This window comes from Apiotrichum porosum, assembly GCF_003942205.1.
Source record: "Apiotrichum porosum strain DSM 27194 chromosome Unknown scaffold_4, whole genome shotgun sequence".
In the NCBI taxonomy this organism is placed as follows: Eukaryota; Fungi; Basidiomycota; class Tremellomycetes; order Trichosporonales; family Trichosporonaceae; genus Apiotrichum; species Apiotrichum porosum.
Window position 1 is genome coordinate 1,432,976 of NW_021167111.1, and position 23,598 is coordinate 1,456,573.

Sequence of the window (23,598 nt, forward strand, 5' to 3'; positions counted from 1 at the left end):
GGTTCCATTAGGAAATGTTGATAATCACTGTGGGGTCCATTAACAACGGGATCAAACCTGACGGGTAGTCGCGTAACCCATAACAGCACGCGTCCAACCCTTTCTCTGTTGTTTTCGCCTTCCCTCCCTCCACCCACACCTCGCCCACCATGAGCGCTCCGGGCCCTTCTCGCCGCCGACCCCGGTCACCAACACCAGACAGCGACGACGATGGACGCGAGACACAGACACAGCGCCGCCGCCCACGGCACTCGCTCCGCCGCGAGCAAGTGTTCGAGGAGCAGGACCCCGCGCAGCATCAGAAGATTGGACAGGGCTACCGCAACCTCCAAAACGAGGCCGATGGTGAGTGTCGCGCGGTTGTCACCACCACGCCCAAGCGACCGTTATGCTGACAGAGTAGACATGAAGACGAACCTTGAGAACATTGGCGCGTCGGATCTCCAGCGCATGATGAAGCAGCAGAACAGGCTGTTCAGCGAGGGTGAGTAGATAGGGCGCAGGGAAAGGAGGGAAGGTAATGTGTGTGTGTGTGCTGACCCGTACAGTCAAGGACACTGGTCTAGCGACGCTCGATGCGCGTCTCATGATGACCACGACCGAGACGGCGGCCAACCTCGTGCGCAAGATGAAGCTCTCGAGCGCGACGTTTGATGTCGACGAGTTCCTTGTTGGGTGAGGCTTTGTGTTCAAAAGATCAGGAGAGCTAATGGCATAGCGTCCGTACGCTGCTGGGATTGGACCGCGCTGAGGCGGAAGACCTCGACAACAGCGACGACGACGAGCTGGACGACGAGCCCGGGACCGCTAGCCAGCACCGCGCTGACCGAGCCGAGCGACACGCGCGCAGGGGCGCACTCGGCGACTGGGACAAGATTGGATGGATGGCCGCTGGCCTCTACCGTCGCGTCCCTGGTGTCGAGTTCATGTGAGTCTTCGAATCGTGCGATAGATGTTGACCCACGCAGGTATGGACCGGTCAGTGTGCAGCACCAGAAGCGTACAGTGGCGCGCCGCGCTCGCCGTGCCGACCTCGCGCCCGAGACGCGCCCCCAAGAGGTCGACACGGGTGAGAAGGGCAGCAAGGACATTACACTCAAGAACACTCGTGATGTGAGTTGACTGTGGCGTCCGTTAACTGACATCAGATCGCCAAAACCCTCGCCCGCATCGACCCCGACAGGCAGGGCGTCAACTTCTTCCGTCTGGTTGTCAACCCGCACGACTTTGGCCAGACGGTCGAAAACGTCTTTTACACCTCCTTCCTGGTTCGCGACGGCATGGTCGGGATCGATGTACTGGACGACGGCGAGATCATCATCCGCGGCACCGACCCCCACGACCCAGAAGCCGACGGCGATATTCCCAAGAACCAGGCAGTCATTGAGCTTGACATGCAGGCCTGGAAGGACGCCATTGAACTCTTTGACATTACCGAGTCTGCCATCCCGAACCGTGCCCCGCAGGCGACTCAGGTCGGCGCCAACGGCTGGTATTCTGGCGCGCCATGATTATGTAGCGACGTGGTAGTAGCCTGTAAATGTGGTCTAGTGTATACATTTTATTCTAGTGTAACAGTCTGGTCTTTTACTTGTGCGCGTCGGCAATGGGGTTGGCGTGAATCGTGACACTCTCAAGACGAATCTCCTTTGTAGGACGGTTCTTCTCGTTGACGGGTGTGCGCTCGATAAAGTCGAGTGTCGTGTCGCTGCCATCGATCACACGGCCGAAGATCGTGTACTTGCCATCCAGCGAGGTCTGCTTGGCGTAGGTGATGAAGAACTGTTTGGGTCAGCAGCAAGCAGCTGAGGAACACCAACCTGAGACTTGTTCGTGTCCGGGCCGGCATTCGCCATGGCCACAATACCGCGCGTGTTGAACTGTACACCAGTCAGAACCGTGATGCCATCCACATAAAAAACATCACCAACCTTGAGCGTTTGCCGCACCTCGTCGGGGAATGGTGCTCCATAGATGCTCTGTCCACCCTTGCCCGTACCGGTGGGGTCACCAGTCTGCACCATGAACCCCTTGATGTTGCGGTGGAAGAGCGTGCCGTCATAGTATCCGGATGCGCAGAGAGCAAGAAAGTTCTGAACAGCGGCGTCAGCGTGGTCCCAGAGTTAACAAGGGCGGATAATCGACTCTCGGGTCGTTGGACTTACCTCGGCGGTGCGCGGGACGGCCTCGCAGAACACCTCGATCTGGAACGTCAGTCCTACCGCCAGACCTCAGCACGTACCTTGATGTCTCCGAGGGAAGTATGTAATGTGACAGACTAAAGTAAGCGTCCTGCACTGCTGGCAACGCAGACTCACCATTGCGATGGGATGAAGATGACAGGTGCAAGATGTCCCACAAGTCGTAAACATGAACTCGCTCTCTCAGGTCGCTGATCTCCGGCGATTTAAATGACGTGTAGCAATACGGAAGTGACGTTATTATCAGTGGTGGCGACTTCTCTAATGGCGCTGCGTGAGCGCGTCGCCATGGCCATTCTCACAACCCTCCACATTCTCATCTTTTACCCATTCACGCACAGGCATGTCCGCCCAGCGCACGCTCCAGCGGTCGCCCAGCGCGCCGAGCGTGGTGGTGGAACGACCCCGGTCACGTTCCCGCTCGCGCTCTCGTCCACGAACCCCCGGAGCCGCACCGGCGCAACCGTCGGCTCAGCCACCAATGCTCACCCATGTCCACCCGTGCTGCGCACCAACTCACATTGCCACTGCGGCCCATGCAGCTGTTGCGCATGCTGCGGCAAATTCGAGCGGTCTACCATTTGCCGCCAGTGCTGCTGCCGGTCTCCAGCAGCCCATTTACGTGCTGTCGGCGGACGGATCGCAGCTGTGGCTTGTGGACCCGTCCAAGCCGCCTGGAAACGAGGAGCCGCCACCATACATGCCATTCTCGGCCCCAGACGCAGACGTTGAGGCTGGCAACAGCAATGAGGGCCCCGTGGCCACTCGGCATCGAGCATCGACGTTTTCTGGTCCAGTTGGACTGACCCCACTTTCGACATTCCCCGAGGCGTCGCCCGTTTCACCTGGCGCACTGTCCGTCGGATCGCTGTCCCTTCCGTCAACGTCAACGTCGACGTCGCCGCCACGGTCACGACATGGTTCGTCGTTTGGACCCCTGTCGCCGCGCCGGAGACGTGTTGTTGTGCCCGACGAGACAACGCCCCTCCTGGCCGGAGCTTCGGCCAGCACTTCGTGGTCATGGGGTACGATCTTTCGCGGTCACCACGACGACGGCTCCACACGATGGCGTCGCTTTTGGCATCCCATGAACGACAGCGCATCCTGGAAGGCAGTGTTGCATTTACTAGTCCTCAACTTTCCCTTTGTGCGTGCATTGCGTTGTCACCGTGGATTTGTCTAACAGGTGTGCAGAACCTTCTCATCTGGCCGTTCCTCCTTGCCGGCACGCTCGTTGGCACAGTACTCCTGATCACCCTCCCTATCGGTGCATTGTTCTGGTGGGTCACCCTCATCATTGCTCGTTCGGCCGCCAAATTGGAAACGCGCATGCAGGCAAGGTTCCACGGGCCACTGCGTACGCCGGCGTTCCACCCCATCTTCCACCGCGTCATCGAGGTACGGGAACCGATTCAAGGCGAGGAACCCCAGATCGTCTGGGATCGCCGCTTCCTCAAGTGTTCGTGGGCCATGGTGAGTGTGGAATGTTGCTGGGTGTCTTCCACTGGGAAGCGAAAGCTTCACCCAGACCCGCTTGGTTTGTCATTCGCATCAATTTCTCACACGTCTCCCAGTTCTGCGACCACTACTCGTACTCTGCGCTCGCCTACTTTGTTCTCATCAAGCCGCTGGTCGTGCTCTTCTCCACCATCGTTCTCGTGGCGCTCTTCCCCATCGCCCTTGTCCTCATTCCCCTCCTCCCCATTTACCTCCGTGCCGCACGCGTCTGGGGCAAGTATCAGGCGCACGTCGCCATGGAGAACCTCTAGAACCCACATACACTTGGGACCTCCCAATGACAACGACCCTCATTCACCGTCTTCTCGACTCCATCACCTGTTCTCAACTCGGCATTAGGTTACAGTTTCCTGTTCTCCATCACTTCGAAGATGCCTCTCAACCCCTGAGGCACAGTTGTACAGTACTTTATATCTCACTTGGATTCTGCAAACGACACTGCTGTTGTCATGTCCGTCGCTTCATGCGTACACACTGTCTTGTCCGTCGCAACCAGTAGTGCCACAGTGTGCGCCGGTCTAGGATATCGAGGCATCTCCCTGGCCATCGCGTCGATCAACAGGTCAAACCCACAGGCACGTTTGTTCATTAACGCTGTTTCTGCATTCCTCGCCTGCCTCACACGAGACCATATCCGAACAGCCCACCCGCGCGAAACCTCCACAGCGCAGATGCACGCCGAGGCCCACGCCGAGCCCTGGCCGTCGGCGAGAGGCCACTGTACCACTGTGGAGGACCGACGCTGTCCAAGGGGTGTGTCCCGACCTGACGTCCGAAGGGCCTGTGCCGTGGCGGAGAGGGGAGAGGGAAGCGAGCTGAACGGGAAACACTGTACGCTGTATCACTGTGCCAGGGGTGGAGGACCTCCATCCCGGCATCTCGGCAGCCTGTTCGGTGGCCGGGGCCAGGGGTGGCATCAATGGGTGGAGGATGGTGCTTTTATGACGGTATGACGGCATTGGACCAGTGAGCCCAGTGAGCCCAGTGAAGCGAGCAGCGCAACGGTACAGAAGGATCCCGGATACATTTGTCTCATTTCGTCTCGTCTCTGCGCGACTGCAGGGGTGGGAAAGGGATGGTGTCGCTGCACGCCAAGAACCCCCGCAAGCGGTATATAAAGAGGCGAGAGCGACCACGGTTCACCATCCCATCCCACTCACACACTAGACCCCACCCACCACTTATCTCCCCTCCCCACTAGCTAAACTACCATGTCGGACGACCTCAAGGGCAAGAACGCGATCGTCACCGGCGGCGGAAAGGTGAGTGACGCTCGAGAACACAACGGGTAGCGCGAGCTCGAGCTCGAGGCTGTCACCCTCGAGGCGCCTGGCTGCGGCCACCTCCTTTCCCATAAACTCCCCTCTCCCCCCAAACAGTGCGACAGTGACTAACCCAGCGCAGAACCTTGGCGCCCTCATCGCCGAGACGCTCGCCAAGCAGGGTGTCAACGTGGCCATCCACTACAACTCGGCGAGCTCCAAGGCCGAGACGGAGGCGACGCTCAAGACGCTGCAGGGCTACGGCGTCAAGGCTGTGGCTATCCAGGCCGAGCTGGGCTCCGCCGCGTCTGTTTCCAAGTGAGTTTTGAGTCGGGCTGAGCTGCTCCAAAGGAACCCGTAACCTGTGGTGTGGGGGAACCCTTCTTCCTCCCCCCTCCGTGGCAGCAGCAGCAACAGCCTTCGCCGCGTCCGACCCACGCTAACTTGCAGGCTGTTCAAGGACGCGCTCGCGGGCCTGGGCGCCTCCAAGCTCGACCTGGCCATCAACACGATCGGTAAAGTGCTCAAGAAGGAGATCGTCAGCGTCTCCGAGGCCGAGTACGACAGCATGTTCTCTGTCAACGCCAAGGTCAACTTCTTCTTCATCCAGGAGGCGGCCAAGAACCTGAACGACGGCGGCGCGATCATCTCCATCGTCACGTCGCTGCTCGGCGCGTTCGCGCCCGGATACTCGACGTACCAGGGCAGCAAGGCGCCCGTCGAGTGGTTCACAAAGGCCGCGGCCAAGGAGTGAGTGAAAAAAAAAAGAAAGTTGGGGGGTGGATGCTGACGACCTATCTCACAGGCTGCAGCCGCGCGGGATCCGCGTCAACGCCGTCGCGCCCGGCCCGATGGACACGCCGTTCTTCTACCCCCAGGAGGCGCCCGAGGCTGTCGCGTACCACAAGAGCCAGGCGCTCGGCGGCCGCCTCACGGACATCAAGGACATTGCGCCGCTCGTCGACTTCCTCACAAAGGACAAGTGGATCACGGGCCAGATCATCTTCTGTGAGTCGGGCAAAGGGACAGGGGACGACGGATGGTGGTGCTGTAAACTGACACTACTGCCTCCAGCCAACGGCGGATACACCACCCGCTAAGGAAAAATGCCGACAGACTGGTTACTGGTTGCCTGTACAAAATGTTTGGATGTGGAAAAGACGCAGAAGAGATGCAGCAATGTAGCGCCTCACAACAGATTCATACGGGGGGCAACTGTTTACAGACGCGGAGACGTGTTTCAGATAACAAACAAAATGGGCACAGACTTTTTCCCTTCAGAGTTTCTGAAGGGCTTTCTTTCTTCTTGGGGGTGGGGGGGGCTTCACTCAGAAGCCGTCCTCGGTGGTCTCGCCGTCAAACGACTCGTCGACAAAGTCGTACTCGTCCGAGACCTCGCTCTCAGTCGACGAGACCGTCTGTGGCGCAGCCGTGACGGTAACGTCATTCTCAACGTCCGAGAACGAAAAGACAGACGACACATCGTCGGCGTCCGGGGTCGGAGGGGCGACTTCCGAGAGGCGGTCGTTGAACTCGGCAGCCGAGACGGCCTCGACTTCGACAAACTCGTCGGGGGTCTGCGAGGCAACGGGCGCCTGCGGGAGGACAAACGACGACGAAGACGAGGCAAGCGACGCCTCGCCCGAGTTGGTCTCCTCAACGTGGATCCTTGAACATGTCAGCGACGCTCTCCGGGAAGAAGAAACACCAAGAGACTCACCGGACACGGAGGGGTTGGCCATAGGCAACGCCCTTGTCGTCTTCGAAACGCCACATCTCCATGACCTCCTCGCCAGGCTGGTCGGGGACGATCAGGCCCTCAACCTTGACCTCGACGTCCTCGCCGTTGACGACATCCTCGCGGCGGACGGCGACGTGGGGCTTGCAGTGACGGCCAAGGGCACCGTCGGTCTTGTGAACGAGCTTGAGGTTGTCAAACTCAAAGTCCGAGCCGTTGGCGTAGTGGCGGACAGTCCAGGTCTTTGTGAATTCCGCGCCAGCGGGCAGACGGGTGCCGGGTGGAATGGTAGCGTGGCGGACGTAGGTGAAGATGTCGTTGGGGCCGATAGGCTCCTTGGTGAGCGGGGGAGCCGCCGCGGCAATGATCTTGGTGATAGGGTCCTCGGTAACAGTCTCCTTGACCGTCTCCTGCTCGACCTCGACATCCTTGGTGACCTCCTCAATCACAATGCGCTTCTCTGGCTTGGTAGCTTCGCAAACGACACGCTTGTCCACTGCCGAAGCAGGGTTCATGAGGGTGCAGGTCTTGCACTCCCAGGCTTCATCAACAACCTTGGGAGGGGTGGGCTGGGCAAAAGGTCGGCCAGTGGGGCCCGACGACTTGAAGGTCACAGGCTCCGGGGTCTTCCACGACGGGATCGGCGCGGACGGGATAGGTGTGGCGGAGGGAGCAGTCTTGACGGGCGTGACGGGGAAACTGCCGACGGGAACAGGCGTAACGGTGCGCTCAATAACAGGCGCGGCAGGCTCGGCGATAAGCTTGGGAGACGCCACGGTAGGTGCCATTGGGGTAGCCAGAGACGCCATCTCCTCCTCCTCCGTCTTGACAGAGACGGCCTTGCTGCTCGATGCAATGTTGCTGGCCTGCTCGGCACCCTTGCTGATCACGTAGCCACCGGGGACACGGATCTCGGTGCCAGCAAGCGACATGGTCTCGATGAGCGCGTCCATTGCCTTGGCGTACTCGCCGCCACGGCTGAACGCGGAGGGCTGGACTGTACGGCTCGATGAGCAAGCCTGCGCCGAAGGAGCGTTGCAGGTAGTCTTGGTCTTGGGAGGCGACGCGGCCTTGGGGGCAGTCTTGGGCACGCGGAAGCGGCGGTGGTGGTCATCGTAGACCTTGTCGATCGGGTCAAACGACGACTGAACGTTGACGCGAAGCGGGGTCTTGATCTTGAGCATTGGGTGGTCCTCGGGGTGGACGGGGACGGGCTTGGCCTCGCACTTTTCGCACAAGTCATAGCCCGCCGGGGTTCCCGCGCAGCTGGGGTGCATGCACTTGTAGCGAGCGCCGCGAATAGTGTCGTTGCAACCGTCGCAGATGACATACGGGTGAGTCACGTTCGCCTTGGCGTCGCTGAGCGGGTTGGAGACGTAGTCGGTGGCCTTGTGGAGCTTGACAAACGAGTGACCGGGGTGCGTCGTGCCGACAGACTTGGCGCAGGACGAGCAGCAATCCCAGTCGACACATTCGAGGCACTTCCAGCGAACACCGATAATGTTCTGGTCGCAGACATCACATGTGGCAGGGTGACGACACGACTGCTGCGAAGGGCGGGTCGGCTCGGTGCCACCAAACGTAATACGCTCCTCGAGTCCGCGGTGGAGCATCGCCTTGAACGTGTGGCTGGGAGGGTGCAGCTCCTCGGTGTGGAGAAGGGGAAGACACTTTGTACGTCAGCGGCTATCACTCGTATTGCATTTTCTCCACTCACGGTTCCACACAGGTCATAGTCTGGGCAAACGAGGCAGTGGTACCGCATGCCACGGATGCCGGTCAGACAGCCATCGCAGGTAATGTGCTTGTGTCTGAAACCACCTTTGGCGTGCTTCTTGCACTTTGGCTCCTCAGCCTCAGATGGTTGCGCCGCGTGGGCCTGGGTGGGCGGCGTGGTGACAAAGGCACCAGGAACATGCGGGGCAGCGTCGTCCTGCGATTGGGATGGAGCTGCAGCTGAGGCGGGGGCGATACGCGCAGCAAAGTCGTCGAGGGTCTCGACGAGTTGGCCTTGGAAGTGGACGAGGAAGCGGTCAAGAAGTTGACCAATCTCACGACCCGCATTCTCGGGAGGGTTGAAGAGCGACCGAATGGCAGCGGGAACGTGCGGGGGAGGACGCATGCCTGGAGGCGGGGGAGGAGGCGCGCCGAGGTTGGCAAAGCCGTCCCATGCGTACGGGTGGTGACCAGGGCGAGGTCCACGTCCGTTGTTGGCTGCACCATGAAGCACCGAGTCGAGTGGCGGGAAGGGCGACGACGGGTCGTCGTTGTTCTCAATCTGCCAGGCGCAAAGCTCCTGGTTGGTCTCTTCGGTGCGCCGGTTCTCGGCAGTCTTCTCAAGGTCAGCCCACTGGCGGAGCGAGAGGCCCGTAGGGCGAACGGCGTCGAGGTCGTCAAGAATGTTGCGGCGAGAGATGCGCCACCCGCGCAGCTGCTCGTCGAGCTGGGGGAGCGAGCGACGCTTCTCCTCGGCGCGGTCAGACCAGTAGCCGACGCCAACGTCGTCGTTCTGGAGCTGGCAGTCTTCAACCTTGTCCTCGAGAGCGACGAGGAGCTGGTGGCGCTCGACGAGGTCGTCCTCGAGAGCGCGAATGTCGGTCTCGAGCTGGGCCAGGTCGGCCTGGAGCTTGGCCGAGCGATGGAAGTCGCGAATCTTGTTCATCCTCGAGTCGGACGAGAGGAGGACGGTGAAGACGAGGAGGGGGCTAGGGTACCCCGTAATGCGACTGAAGGGCTGTTGGGCCTGCTTGTACCTGTTGGTGGGTGATATATGAGGCACCAAGAGATATGAAGGTGGAATGGTGGAAGGAGATGGAATCAGATGAGGGACGCGTCAGCTCTCCGATTCAAGACGAATACGTGTCGCATGTGCCCGGCGGTAATATTACCCGCTGACGCAGCAGTGCAGGGTCGACATGGCACTCACTCTTCGGCCGTGCATACATGGTGCTTGAACTTGATGCGCGACGGCTTGGTGTCATCGGGGAAGAAGAGCACGTTGGACCAGAAAGGGTGGGCGGTGCTCGGGAGATTGAAGATTGCGCGGAGCTGCAGGGAGGGGGATCAAACATCCGTGTCGTTGAAGAGTTGGCAGTTGACGGCCGACGTTGCGTGCATTTGCGACGGGTTCAAGTGCATATATACAACAGAACGGTATTGGGGGTCGAGTTTGGAGTGTGGGATTGGAGAGAAAGACGTCAGCTTGTGTGCAGAACAACGAGAATGGAGTGATAAGGGCAGGCGCGGTTTGCCACCCGTTCTTCCCGCGCGCCCCCCGGTCCGTTTGCCACTGAGCCAATGCTCGAGTGACGGTGAACTCACCCTCTGCTGCACGTCGTCGTACTCGGGGAAGCCATTCGAGTCGAACATGAGGCGGCGAGTCTCATCGCGCAGGGTTGCCTTGATGATAATCATGCTGGGCGGTGTAATGCCTGGTTACCAGAGTTGGTCGCGTGGAGTTGCGCGTCGTGCGGTGCACAGCGACGACGGCGGGTAGTTTTGCTGTGTTTTTACCGGCTGCGGGGGATGCACGCTGCCAGCAGAGGAGGGGTTAGCCGCCTGCTTGCAAGGAAGAGGTTGGGCTAGGGGTGGGGGAAGAAGGGGGTGTGGTGGGTGGAAGGAGGAGAGGTGGGAAACGTGAATGATGGGGGGAGGGAGGAGAGATACGGGTTCTTTGCACGAGCCAAAAGGGTGTCTGGTGTACCGGTGTGTGGATAGAGTTGTGGCCGTGTCCCGAAAGCGTCCAAAAGCGTCCAAAGCGTCCAAAGCGTCAGTGCGGCGTCTTCCCCCCCCCTGTGTTCACAATTCCCTGCGCCTACAATCATCTCGCCCAGACCCGTATTGCGTCACTGCTGGGACCCGCTCGCTGCATGACAACAACAACAACAACACCAACCTGTCCCAGAGATAGCACATATGCATGGGGATGCACTGTGTGAAACAAGAGCGTGGACGGAGGAGACACGGTCTGACTGACAGCTGCTGGACGCGTACATACAGTACAAGGGGGGGACACGCAACTGTACTTACGGTCGGTAAATATAGGCCACAGGCCACAGGTAAGAGTATAAGAGAGAGATCACACTGCCCTTTGAGTGTCATGTTACGTCATTGCATTGCGCGCATTGCAAGGGAATGGGAAAAGGCGCGCAACGCAGGAGAGTGTGGCTGTTGGACGGGTTTAAATGTGTGTCCCCCATTAGCTACAAGGGGGTGCGCTCTGATGGGCGACGAGAGCAGAGGACGATGGCGCGGTCTGCCCACCGATCCCACCTGAGATGGAACAGAGGTCACTTGTCCAGCTGACCACCACGTACCACCCACCCCCACACCCAGGCGCTCGGTCCGCCCAGCTCTCACTTGACATCATCACCACTCTCACGCGCCCTCCCACACAACACACACACACTCCTCCTCCTCCTACTCACACGATCCTCTTCCTCCTCTTCGCCACCCTCTCCTTCTAGACACACACCCAGTAGACCGCAAACGCCTCTCCCCACTCAGGCCAAGCGACACGTAGAGACACTGAGAGAGAGCATCCGCTTACCCCACGCCCACACCCTTGAGGGACCCCGGCCCACCGTTTTACCTCCGTCCCTTTACCGCACAGCGCCAGAGTGTGTGTCCTGCCAATCCCCCCCACGCTCCCCCATCCCACATCCATTCCCCCGTCCGTCCTCTCCTGCATCCTCCCAACTACACCAACCAGCAGACGCTCTCCTCGTCTCGTCATCGCGTGTAACACCCACCACCACAGCGGGCTCCATCCTTGCCATCCAACCACAAGCAAGCCCCCCCCCCTTCTTGTAAAGCCGCGCCCCTTTTCCTCACGCCACCAGCTGCAAAGGCGTCCCTGCTTTTCAAAGCGGTCAGCTTGCAGGTCCCGTCACGTCGCGCGACCAAGTAAACCTTGACCCCCCCAACCACCACCACCTGTCCGCCTCCATCCTCACCCATCCGAACACACCGCGTCGACACTCAAACGTCGCCGCGTCCGTGGGCATTGCGCAGACCCATGGCCGAAGCGGCTCCTCCTCCACCGTCTCTGGGCGCAACCCCGCCCGCCGTGGGCACTGCAGGCGTCGTAAGCAACAGCGGTAGCCCTGCGCCGTCCCCCGGTACGACCACCTTGTCCCATACAACATCCTCCACACCTCCTCCCACAGCATCCCAAACACCCACGGCGTACCGTCCCTCGCCTGTCCGCTCGTTCACCGTGAGCAACCCTTACCTCGCGACAGTCAAGGGCCGAGCCACAAGCCAGCCGCCATCCAGCGATCGCCTCCCCAATTCGTCACCAGGATCTGGGCGAGGCAGCCCGGGTATGAACGGCGGCAGCGGCAGTGACTTTGGTGTCATTGGCGGCTCACGGACTCCCAACAGTGGCCGAGTGAGCAGTAGCATGGCGGGGATCGCTCCCCCAACGCGCGCAAACAGCTTTTCGGTGGCAGACAAGATGGATCAGAGAGTACGTCTGAGACACAATGAAAACACCGCCAGTTGCTCAATGCGGAACTGACATCCATCCCCCCCACAGCCGTCTTCCTTAGTGCGGACGCTCTCGTCTCATGTCGAAGAGCGGCCTGTGTCAAGGTCTAGCTCTCCATCTCCGTTCCCCACCTTTTCCCCATCGTCGTCCCCATCCACGTCTCCGTCCATGCCGCAGGCCCACCTCCACGGCAGTGGACAGTACTCTCCCCCCATCGCCCCGGCAAACGTCTCACGTTCTCGCTCCCAGTCGTTGGCCACGAGTGTGCGACCCGACCGCAACTTTATTGCTCCTCTCACAGCAGTAGAGTACTCGTCGTCCAGCGCGGGCTTCCGTTTCGAAGACAGCTGGCGCAAGGACAGCACCAACATGTCGCCCTTCACCTCTGGCGTCCGCTCCTTTTTGGAGTCGGAGGAGAACCCCCAGCGTGCCCAGGCCGCTGCCCAGGTCGCCAGCAGCTTCCGTACGCCGCAAGAGACGTCGTTTGGTCAGCGTGCCTGGGCATCGCCCACCACGACTGCTCTCACCACGTCGGTCGCCAATGCCCTGGGCCCCCAACCGACCTACTCATCCGTCGTCGGTGGCTTTGAGGAGGCAAACGGTGGGCGATCCGGGACATCGAGCCGCAGGCACTCTGTGTCTGTTGTTGGTGGCGGCCCGCGCCGTGGCTTTAGCTTCAACGAGCAAGGCATGAGTACCCTGGGTGGTAACCGCACCCGTGGGATCGGCTCGCTCGGGTTCACAGACGACGAGCTTCTATCGGACCGCTTCGACAACGCCCTCAGTCTTCAAGTCGACGAAGGGCGTACACAGAGAAGCGACGCAGAGGGCGTGGCCAGCAGCCTGCCTATTTTCGCCCCAAGCCTGACAGACCCTCCTCGGTCTGGCGCCGCCCGCGCCTCGGCACCTTCGACGGACGCCTACTTTGCTTCGTCGCCCGTGGCGGACAAGACGGAGCGTGGCCGATTCTCCTTTGCGGACACGCGCTCGCGCTCGTCATTCTCGGCGGCACCCTCGGGCGTCAGCCCTGATGGAAGTGGTCGCGAGGTCCACCCTGGACCGGTCGGCGCGCCTGCCCGTGCCCCTCAGCAAGTCAACGCCATGGGCTTTGACGGCCGCTTCGGAGGAAACCCCCACCAGCAGCAGCAGGCCCCCGGTGGATTCCGTGGCGGACCGTTTGCCAACGCTCCGCCCCTCGGTGCCCCTGGTCCCAACGCATTTGGACGTCCTCCTGCCGGTCCGTTCGCATACTTTGGTGGCGGTATGGGCCAGCCGGCCGCTGGTCGCCCACCTTTTGCTCAGAACGGCGGCTTTGGCGGTATCGGTCCTGGCTTTGGCCCCACGTACCCCGCTCCTCCCCAGGGTCCTCAACCTGGAGCCCTCCCCACGGGCGGTTTTGGATCAGCAAACTACTATGCTCCCCCTCAGCCTCCTGTGCAGCAACAGCAGCAGCAGCAGCAGCAGCAGCAGCAACAACAGCAACAGCAACCGCCTCACTCCCAGACCTCCCCCTCGTCCTTTTCGTCGCTTTCGCTCGCCGACCTGGGCAAGGGTATCCCCCTGGCATCGCTCCCGCCGACCACGCCACTCTACATTGTCACCTTTAAGGCTGGCCGTCGTGACGTCTTCTACTGCCCGGACCCGACGCTCCTCATCTCGAACGGCGACCGTGTCATCGTCGAAGCTGACCGCGGCTCCGACCTCGGCACGGTTGTCTTTGACCAGCTCACCCCCGTCGAGGTCCGTGAGTGGCAGGAGCGCCAGGCAACCGCCGCCCTTCTCTCGGGAGCGTCCCAGCACCAGCCGCCTGGCATGGCCATGGCTGGCGCGGCCACCACTGCCAACCCGGCGTCCGGCAACCAGACGCAGCACTCGCGCAACGGCAGCCACCCCGCCCGGCCTCTCGCTCCCGGCGCCACTGACTTTACCGATGCGGACCTGAACACCCTGCTTTCCGGTGTCGGCCCCAGCGGTAGCCAGATGGACATGGGCGGCGGCGGCATTGGCGCGCGCGGCCCACTCGCCAAGGAGATCATGCCGAAGCGTATCTTTACAAAGTCGAGTGGTGGGCCCGAGGAGCAGGCGTAAGTGTTTTACAAACGTTAACGAACCAAAAGCTGACTTGAATCCCCCAGTCGCATGATGGAGAAGCTCAAGGAAGAGTACGACGCCATGATGATCTGTCGCGAAAAGGTCGCCCAGCGCGGCCTGCCCATGCAGATTGTCGATGCCGAGTACCAGTGGGACCGCCGCAAGCTCACCTTCTACTTCAAGGCCGACAAGCGCGTCGACTTCCGCGAGCTTACCAAGGAAAACTTCCGCATCTTCAAAGTGAGTCTTTTGAGTGGCAGCTGCCGGGTTCGAAAGTGCCCCCAGCTGACGTGCGCCTACAGTCACGTATCTGGATGTCCATGGTTCCCAAGGACGACCCGCGCGTATAAGCGACGAGAGGACAAGATGACCAATCACGAAAACAAGTCGCCCCAACCCCGAGCACAGAGCGTAGACTTTTCCCCCAACAAGACTTGCTTTTCGTCACCCCGTCTTCCCCCTCCCTTCTCCCGCCTTTGCCTTTCAGCAACCACCCCGCGCGGCTGGGCCGCCGTAGCAAAAACAGACGCGCACACCACCACAAAGATACGAAACTCCATTTTTCCGCGAAGAAACAATCAACCAACCGACCACCAACTCGACCCAAGAAAGGCGCATTCTTCCCATCTTTTTTTTGCTCGCCCATTTTTGAAGTCAAGATGCGCTTTTAATGGGAGTTATCTCGATCCCGTTCCCCGAAGACTAGACGGAGAAACAGTAGTTTAGGCCCCCACTTTTTTTTTTACAAGACAGAGACAGAGACAGAGAAATAGTGTACGATAGGCGACAGTGGGAGAGCGGGAGAGAGGGGGAGGTTTGGGTTAGGGGTGCGTTCATTGCGTGCTGTTTGGTGCGCGGCGAGATGCACATGTTCGAGTACACCGAGGTGGTGGGTGAATGACGCTGTGACGACACCATTGGCCTTGTCGCAGTGGTGGCCGGGCAACGACCAGGTGCAGTCAGGTGCAGTAGTAGCAAGCAACAGGGGTATAAGGCTGCATGGGGTAGAGGGGCAGCAGCTACAAAGAGTAAAGGCGACGGGGTCATGCGTGAGGAGAGAGGACCGACGCCGGGCCGAGCGAGTCGCGCGCCGACGTGTGCTTTGCCGTTGCGCGGATCTGGAAGGTGCCTACGGAGAGGAGTGTCAGCGAGACTCGAACGGATGACAGGAAGAAGGACGAGGGGCGAAGGGAGAGCACGGTGTGGGTGTGCGACCGTTCCACCCAAGGTGTAAACTCACACTGTGGCAGCGACGAGCTCTCGGCCAACACACTCGCGCTCATGCCCAGCCTCGCGAGCGCGCCTTGCACGAGCGCCTGCGGGAAGATGAGGTGCGGGCGCGCCGCCTCCAGGTCGGCAGCTGAGCCGCGGTGCGAGCTCAGTGTGGTCAAGGGCGGGAACGCGTGAGACTGGAGGACGAAGACGCCCTGTGGTGGGTGTTAGCGCGAGACGAGGAGGCGAGCTAGATGCCGCGGTTGCGGGGCGTGCGGCGTGCGGGTGACCCAGCTGCAGTCGGGACGGAGCAGCTGGTCAAGTGCAGGGGGTGAGAGGCACTCACGCGGTGGTTTGTCCTCAAGTTGTCAATCTGCTTGCCGTACACGTAGAGGAACAGGTCCTTGCACACAAACTTGATCATGTCGAGGTGTGTCGCGAGAGGTGCGCGCGCGAGGGTGAGCCTAAGGGAGTCAGATCGTTCAGTGACCGAAGGGTGTGGCGACAGAGGCAGCTGTTGGACAAGGTTTATTGCAGCTTCCTCATCCCAGTGTCCCCACCTCCTCCTCCACCTCTTCTCTCACTCACTTCTCCGCAACGTATCCTCCGACCATGAGTCCCATCCGCTCAATGCGAGCCGCCACGGCCTCGTCCACGAGGAGGGGCATGTCGGCATCGGCGTCACCGCCGGCGCCCGCACGTCCCTTTCCCTTCTCGCCCGCGTCGATAACGTTCGAAGAGGACGACGAGGGCTCGCCACCCTCGGCCTCGCGCTCGGCGGCGAGACGACGGCGAACGGCGAACGCGGCACTGTCGGACAGCGCGCTAATGGCCGCTGGAAGGAGGTAGCCAGGCAGGCTGGCGTCGACGAGCAGCGGGGTGGGTGTGGCCATTGCGTGGACCGCCTGCGGAGCGGTGGGGGCTATCGGCGCATGTGGGGTGGTCGCAGAGGACGTTGGGCGGCTGCTCATGGTGTTGTGTAGACGGGATATGGGTGTATGTTGTCGCTGGATCGCTGGAGATGAGAGACGTACAGTAGAGGCCACCGCCCATAATGACGCGACGCGTGATAACGTCCAGGGTGGGGAATAGAATATGACGTGTTTTACCCCGCGTCGGGGTCTTTGTGTGTGTGTGTGCACCTGGCTGCGGGAACTGTGGGTGATGACACAACCGCCCAGCCAGCCGCCGCCGCCATCGCCGCCGTCGCCTCCCAGGAAAGCAATCACTCTTGTGCTTCGACCTGCCTTGGCACTGTCCATCTCTCCCACTCTCTGTATACACAAACAACTCCAACAGCCAACCCCCGCTTCTCATCACCTTCACCCCCTCCCATCCCCCTTGTTCTCGGCTCTTGCCCTCCGAGCCGTCAACGCCCCTACCTCTCCCCGCCGACACCACCGGCCATCCACCTACCGGAACCCCCGACACCTCTCGTGTGAGGCGTCCTCGTCTTCCCTCCGCCCAACCGGCGGCTCGCCGGCATGGCCACTCCCCAACAACAGCAGAGCCAGCTGTATGAGCTGCTGCTCTATGGCCACCGACATGCCGAGAACCCCGAGCTGCAACCGCTGCAGCGAGCGACCATTGCCCGCCAGCTCTACTCTTGCATTCTAGGGCGACCTGAATGGCAGTCGTGCTTCTTGCCAGATGAAGCTACCACCACCGGCGCCAGTAGCAGCTCGAGTACAGTGAGCATTGCCAGCTCTACAAACAGCAACGCGTCCACCTCGGCGCCCTCGCCCAAGATCCCGTCGTGGGATAACCTCCATGAATGGCTGGCGCCCACTGCAGAGGGCTTCGCACCCGAACGCACCTGGTCGCTCTACGAGGCCCAACTTGCCGTCGAGGAGCGTAACAAGCGTGCAGGCAAAGTGACTCGTAAACCCAAGCCCGGGGCAGTTTGTGGTAAAGTCTTGCAGCGCTATGACCGGACATACATCTGCAAGTGAGTATCTAGTCATTGTCTCTGATCGACTGTATGGCCTTTCCTTTTGATCACAAACAACAGTCAGACAGCTGACACATACCGCCCCAGGACCTGTGCCAACGATTCGTCGTGCGTTCTTTGTGTCGACTGCTTCCACGCTGGAAACCATGAGGGCCACGAGGTTCTGTTTGGCCTGTCGTACACCTTTGCGGCCGTATGTGACTGTGGCGACGCCTCGGCATGGCGAAACAATGGCCACCTGGGCTGCTCGCACCACCCTCCGCTCGAGGAAGGCGCTGAGGAGCCGCAGCCACAGGCCAACCCGCCTCAGCAGCTCGGCAAGGCGCTGTACGACACGATCGTCACGGTGATCGAGTTTATCATAACTGTCATGCAGCACTCGCCCCTGCCAAACGACTTTGGTAAGCTTCCGACCACCCGCGCCGAAATGTGGCAAGGAAACGGACCCTCTGGCGAGCCCAAGGACAGGCGCGGACGCGGCCCATGGGCTGTCACTGCGTGGGCCGACGAGAAGCACGTCTTGAGAGAGGTCACGCGCCAGTTCCGCGACGCTCTCGGTGTGACATGGGACACTGCCGAGCGATATGCAAAGGAGATGGACGAAGTGGTAAGCTAAGGTATGGGACAGCTAAAGCTAACACTGGCAGGGACGTAAAGTTCTCATTGTCACACATCTCGACACGGTCGCGTTCCACACCGCCTCGATGCTGCAGCAGATCGACATTGGTGTCACGCTCCGCAACGCTGCCGACGTCTACAAGGAAGAGGTCATTGGCATGTTGCTGCAGTGGCTGAGCGACATGTGCAAGGTCACCATCTGCGGCGAGGAAGACCTCGTGCGACGCTATGTGGCCATGGCTCTCTTCTCGCCGCGGACAAACACCGGTGCTTCGGAAGGGACCCCACTTGCTGCCGACCTCACAGACCTCGAAACGGACGTTCCCGGGGGAACCCCGGACCCGAAGCGTTTCGACTGGCTGATGCGCACCGACGTGCGCCTGTGGAAGAAGGCCAAGTGGCAACTGCGTGAAATCTACTCTGCCGTCTTTGTGCTTGGGTGGGATATCAAGCGCGAGTTTGCCACCCGCTACTCGGTCAACTATGCCCACACCTTTGAGCACTACCTGTACCAGGACAGGGACGACTCGAGCCTCGCGTTTTCCATGTCGTACATGCTCCTCGGTAGGAGTGCCGCGTGTGGCGAGGCCATTGTCGAGAGCAACCTCTTCCGGTCCGTCCTCGACACGGCCTTCACATACTACTCGCTCAAGTCGGCAAACAGCGACGACCAAATGCCAACAGCGGCAGTGGACCGCTTTGACATTGACTCGCACGCTTTCCGTGGTAAAAAGGGCCTGACCCTGCTGGGCCACCTCCGTGCGTTGCTCAAGTACAAAGAGGTCAAGGAGCAGCTCGTTCGCGACGACTTCATGTTCCAACGAACCCTCACCTTCCTGAACAACTTTGTGGGCCTTCAGAGCCAGCGCCGCGAATTAGAACGCCACGTAGAGTACGAAATCGACTGGATCAAGAGCATCAGCGTGCTCCCAGATCTGACCAAGCTCGCTCGCGAGTTTGGCGAGGCTTTCCAGACTGCAACACCGATTGGGCTTCTCCGTTCTCTGCACGTTGTTGCGGTGCGTATCATCTGCGACATGACCCTCATCTCGTCGACTCTGGATCCCAAGCACTATGCGGTCCCGCCATGGCATGAGGTCTCAGATGTCTTGGCTGTTGGCTCCAAGTTCACCCTCATCAAGCACGATGTTCTCCGCATCACCGGCTTTTCCTTCCACCACTACATGCATCTCGTCTTTGCCGAAATGCTCAAGTCGATCGGCCCCGTCGCCTTCACCCAAGAACTGGCGGTGCACTACACGCAAAACACGTTTATCGACATGGTAAACCACGATATCCTCCGCGACGACTTTGAGCGGTACAAGCTCCTGATCATTGAGTGGCCATTGGAGAGTACGTTAAAACCGGTCGTGAGCTTAACTGACAGCAGAACACGTTGTGCTGTCGCAGATTCGCTTGGGCATGTGGGCCAAGAATGGTGCGGCGATGCGTCACCAGTACCACCACTACCGCGACCTTGGATTGCGCGAGTTTACGATTGACCAAGAGTTTTTCATGCTCCAGTTTGGTCTTTGCGTCCTCGACCAGGCTCACTTCATGACGGCTCTCATTGACCGGTACGGCCTGACCAACTTCTTCCGACTGGACGTCATGTCCCCGGAAGTGTGGGAGGGCGACATGGACCCCCGCGACTGCGTGGCCATGTATGAGGAGCTGCTGCTCCTCGTCATCCACCTGGTCTCCGATACAGTCATGGTGAACGGCTGGCAGCAGGACAGGATCACGCGCAAGCACATCCTGCACGCCCTCGCCCTCGGCCCGCTCTCGTACTCGGAAATCGTCCGCAAACTTCCCGAGCGTTCGCACGAGCGTGGCAGTCTCGTCCCCATTCTCGACGAGGTGGCCGACTTCCGCCCGCCAACCGACACGGCCACGGGCTCGTACGCGCTCAAACCAGAGATCTTTGACGAGGTCGACCCGTACTGGCGTCAGTACAGCCGCAATGAGCAACGTGATACCGCCGAGGTTCTCCTCCAGCGTGCCAAGAAGCTGGATCCGAGCAACCCGTCGCCCGTGATCAAGCCGCTCCCCGTCGACGTGCCTGCTCGTCCCCTGCCGTTCTCGGACCTGGCCGACTTTTTGTCCACGCCAGTGGCCTCGAGCCTTGTTCACTGGACGCTTGCACACTGTATGCTTCTCGCTCAGCCCGGTGACTGGCCAGGTCAGGCGACCAGCCTGGGTCAGCCTTCGGGTCACCAGATGCCTTCGATGGAAGCGCTTCTTAACCTCGCCCTGCACATCACGATGATGGCGCTCAACGTCGACGCCAGCGGGTTTGCGATGCGTTCGCTCGAGATTATCGACACGAGCGGCTCGATGAGCATGTTCCAGAACCTGTGGTTCATGCAGACCAACCCTCCCTTTGAGCCGTTCCGTGCCAAGATCGACTACATCCTCGAGCTCATCGTCGCCCACTTGCCCGAGACCTACACTGTCGACTACCGTGCACAGCGCGATGCCCAGCTGTTGGCCAAGCAGGAGGCCCAAAAGTCTCCCCGCCACGACGCCAAGGCCCAGGCGCACGCTCGCCAGGCAGCCCTCAAGGCCCGTTTTGCTCAGCAGCAAAAGTCGTTTGCAGCATCATTCCTCGACGAGGACGATGGCGAGGAGCCCGAGGAGGACGAGGAGCCCAAGAACTATGGGTCGTGCATTGTCTGCCAAGAGCCAGTGCACCCTGGCCGTACTGGTGGCATGCTTGCGTTCCTCCAGCCGAGCCGTATTGTGCGCGACGCGGTGACGGACCGGGATTGGTTCGAAGAGGTACTCCTTGCACCATCCGACCTGGACCGCGAGACGCGGTACCTGCGCTACGGACTGGGTACGACCAACGAACCTGCCAGCACGGACGCGTACCCTTCAGCCAACCTCCGGTTTGGCGTCTACGTCTCGGCGTGCAACCACCTCATGCACGACTCGTGCATCAACTCGTACAATGAGCTCACGCGAAACCGCCAGGCCGCACAGGTGGCTCGTCACCAGCCCGAAAACGCTATGCGCCACGAGTACATGTGCCCACTGTGCAAGAGTGTCGGCAACGTGCTGATCCCTCTGGACCCGACCTCGGCCGTCTTGCGGCCTATCCCCAAGAGCAAGGTTGCCCTAGGCCTCCCGCCGACTCTGAGCGAGCGTATCCGCGCCGTGTCCGAGGAAGGTCTCTTGCGCGTTTCCGACTCGGCCAAGATCTGGGACTACCACGTCGAGACTGGCGAGCTGGTTCCGTGGTTTACCGACTGCGATTTCCAGCGCCACGCCCTCGATTCGGTTTACCGCAAGTCGCACAAGAGTGTGCACCGTATGGTGGACCGCATCCGTTCCCTCACCCGTCCTCTGAGTGAGCAGAGCCAGCGTATCCGTGGCAAGAAGACGCACATGTACCTCGCCGACGACATGGTCGGGTACACTGTTTCCGTCTGCGAGATTACGCACCGTGGTATGCGTACCCCAGGCTTGACAGTTGCCGAGCAGGTGCCCGAGACGGGTCTCAAGCTCATCAAACACCTCATTGGTACCCTCCAGCTTGAGCTGGACCTGTTCTTTGGCACCAAGATGGACCGCACACCACTGCGTGTGGGCCTCTTTGCGCGCTTCCTGCCGGACTGGTACCGCTCCGCCACTCTTCCCAGCCCCTTGCTCTTCCGCCTGCCGCTCGGTATGGTCGTCGAGGCAGCGGCCATCGCCCCGGATCTCCTGCACGCTGTCATTGTTATGAGCTACTACGCCGAGCTCACGCGCACCATGCTCGGCCTGAGCGTGTACATTCGCCGCTCACTCGCTGGTCGCCCTCAGCCCCAGCGCCGTTCTACGCCAGCAAAGGACGAAAGTCTCACGGACGCGCTGTCGGTCTTTGCCAACTTCCGCCCTCTCATGGTGTCAGTCCTCCGCAACGCCGGACCGTTCATCGACATTGAGAGCGTCCTCGCCCTCATCACCGATGAAATGCTCGCCAAGGTACTCTACTCGTTCACCTTGCCGTTCCTCCGTCGCGCTGCAATTGTCTACTATGCCGTCAACAACGCATACCCTGTCACCAACCCGGACTACATCCTCTCCACGGGCAGCGAGTACAACCGCCTTCTCTCGCTCCTGGGCATCCCGCGTCCCCGTGAGACGCTCGCCAACCCGCACTCGACCGAGACGCCCATCGTCGCGCGCTGGCTCACCCAGTGGGCCATGCAGGGCCGTATCTTACCGCCGCTCGAGTACCCGGGCACGTATGAGCTCATGCGCCTGCCCGAGGCGTACGAGGTCGCTGCCATCAAGTTTGCCGGCCGCAGGTGTGACAATTGCGGTATTCGTCCCAGTTACCCCGCACTGTGCCTGTTCTGCGGCAAGCTCGTCTGCCTCGCCGGCGACTGCTGCAGTGAGGGCGAGCAAGGCGAATGCAACTTGCACATGAGGGAGTGAGTACAGCTATGTTGAGACCGTGGGGATTTAGCTGACGTTACACAGGTGCGGCGGTGTCGTGGGCATGTTCGCCGACATTAAGCGCTGGGTCATCGTGTACCTCTTTGCCGGCAGCGGCAGCTTTGGGCCCATGCCATATCTCGACCAGTTTGGAGAGCTCGAGACGAGCCTTAGGTGGGTACAGCTTGAATGAAACTGCAGAAAGCCCGAGCTGACTCTTCGCAGGCGTGGACACCGCCAGTTCCTCCACAAGGGCCGCATGGAAGATCTCCGTCGCACTGTTTGGCTCCAGCACGGCGTGCCGACGCTGTGCGCGCGCAAGCTCGAGCTCACGAGCGATGGCGGTGGTTGGTCATGCCTGTAAACCGGCCATCTGCGGACTAGTGGCATTGGACCCCCCCCCAAGTGCCAATCATCGCGTGGTCATGCGGCCCCAACCTCAAGCGCGTGCTGTACGCTCAGCGACATCGTCCATTTTGCAGGCGATAACACTCTATTAGAGCGTCTGCGAATTAACGCGCCCATGGGCACTGCCGGATACTAGGCAACGAGAGGAGAAGAGAAGAGAAGAGCAGAGAAGAGAAGAGAGAAGCACCGAGCAGTTGGCATCACTAGTTTCATGAACTCGCATAGTTTCGTCGCATGCATCCAAGCATAATCTTGCGTTCACGCTCTCGCCGCGGACGAGGAGGAGAGATCGGAGAGCGGCTACAAGAACCTGGAGCCCGCCGGGCAAGGTCCCGAGTCGGGCGTCAGCCATGTACCTTTAGTCATTCCCTCGGATGCGGTTCGGGGCCGAGGCGCGACAGCTCCACTTAAGCTTAGCACTGCCAACTGACGCGCGTCGTCGTATGGGCGGCAGCGTGGATGGGGATACGGATACAGGGGGGTACGGAGACAGGGGATTCGTGGCCCGCGGCCGTACAAGCTTTGCAGGTTGTGTACGTGGTTCGAAGCGGAGGGGTAATTGTGGCGCCTCAAGACCTTCTTTTCCAAACATAATCTTGATCCACCAGTAGATGCCTCGTCGGGTATAGATTCACTAGCACGCTTTTGGGCCTGAGGATCCATTTAAAAAAATAGCGGAAAAT

General features: G+C 60.5%; 8 protein-coding genes across 8 annotated transcripts; 5 read left to right on the forward strand and 3 right to left on the reverse strand.

The window, feature by feature from the left end:
- Positions 1-149: 149 nt before the first annotated feature.
- Positions 150-1,511, forward strand: NSE4 (nuclear protein; the record flags this gene model as incomplete). The annotated part of the gene is made up of 6 exons (XM_028622641.1): positions 150-345; positions 404-484; positions 549-675; positions 719-928; positions 969-978; positions 1,149-1,511. The coding sequence occupies 6 exons, from the start codon at positions 150-152 to the stop codon at positions 1,509-1,511; spliced, it is 987 nt and encodes a 328-aa protein (XP_028477533.1).
- A 76-nt stretch (positions 1,512-1,587) lies between these two features.
- On the reverse strand, positions 1,588-2,321 carry CYP10 (Peptidyl-prolyl cis-trans isomerase cyp10; the record flags this gene model as incomplete). Its single annotated transcript, XM_028622642.1, has 6 exons — positions 1,588-1,782; positions 1,821-1,880; positions 1,932-2,093; positions 2,166-2,204; positions 2,243-2,278; positions 2,319-2,321. 6 exons carry the CDS (start codon positions 2,319-2,321, stop codon positions 1,588-1,590), a joined length of 495 nt encoding a protein of 164 aa, XP_028477534.1.
- Positions 2,322-2,544: 223 nt separating this feature from the next.
- Positions 2,545-3,970, forward strand: EHS24_007271 (uncharacterized protein; the record flags this gene model as incomplete). Its single annotated transcript, XM_028622643.1, has 3 exons — positions 2,545-3,348; positions 3,396-3,674; positions 3,776-3,970. 3 exons carry the CDS (start codon positions 2,545-2,547, stop codon positions 3,968-3,970), a joined length of 1,278 nt encoding a protein of 425 aa, XP_028477535.1.
- A 960-nt stretch (positions 3,971-4,930) lies between these two features.
- Positions 4,931-6,081, forward strand: EHS24_007272 (uncharacterized protein; the record flags this gene model as incomplete). Its single annotated transcript, XM_028622644.1, has 5 exons — positions 4,931-4,981; positions 5,124-5,299; positions 5,432-5,731; positions 5,787-5,989; positions 6,056-6,081. The coding sequence occupies 5 exons, from the start codon at positions 4,931-4,933 to the stop codon at positions 6,079-6,081; spliced, it is 756 nt and encodes a 251-aa protein (XP_028477536.1).
- Positions 6,082-6,309: 228 nt separating this feature from the next.
- Positions 6,310-10,133, reverse strand: EHS24_007273 (uncharacterized protein; the record flags this gene model as incomplete). The annotated part of the gene is made up of 5 exons (XM_028622645.1): positions 6,310-6,649; positions 6,702-8,389; positions 8,437-9,472; positions 9,646-9,767; positions 10,041-10,133. 5 exons carry the CDS (start codon positions 10,131-10,133, stop codon positions 6,310-6,312), a joined length of 3,279 nt encoding a protein of 1,092 aa, XP_028477537.1.
- A 1,603-nt stretch (positions 10,134-11,736) lies between these two features.
- EHS24_007274 (uncharacterized protein) lies at positions 11,737-14,651 on the forward strand (the record flags this gene model as incomplete). Its single annotated transcript, XM_028622646.1, has 4 exons — positions 11,737-12,189; positions 12,388-14,294; positions 14,346-14,541; positions 14,604-14,651. 4 exons carry the CDS (start codon positions 11,737-11,739, stop codon positions 14,649-14,651), a joined length of 2,604 nt encoding a protein of 867 aa, XP_028477538.1.
- Positions 14,652-15,043: 392 nt separating this feature from the next.
- On the reverse strand, positions 15,044-16,484 carry TRS33 (Trafficking protein particle complex subunit 33; the record flags this gene model as incomplete). The annotated part of the gene is made up of 4 exons (XM_028622647.1): positions 15,044-15,296; positions 15,542-15,807; positions 15,860-15,977; positions 16,102-16,484. 4 exons carry the CDS (start codon positions 16,482-16,484, stop codon positions 15,044-15,046), a joined length of 1,020 nt encoding a protein of 339 aa, XP_028477539.1.
- A 513-nt stretch (positions 16,485-16,997) lies between these two features.
- Positions 16,998-22,871, forward strand: EHS24_007276 (uncharacterized protein; the record flags this gene model as incomplete). Its single annotated transcript, XM_028622648.1, has 6 exons — positions 16,998-17,461; positions 17,552-18,071; positions 18,112-19,435; positions 19,473-22,503; positions 22,553-22,681; positions 22,733-22,871. The coding sequence occupies 6 exons, from the start codon at positions 16,998-17,000 to the stop codon at positions 22,869-22,871; spliced, it is 5,607 nt and encodes a 1,868-aa protein (XP_028477540.1).
- Between the last annotated feature and the right edge of the window lie 727 nt (positions 22,872-23,598).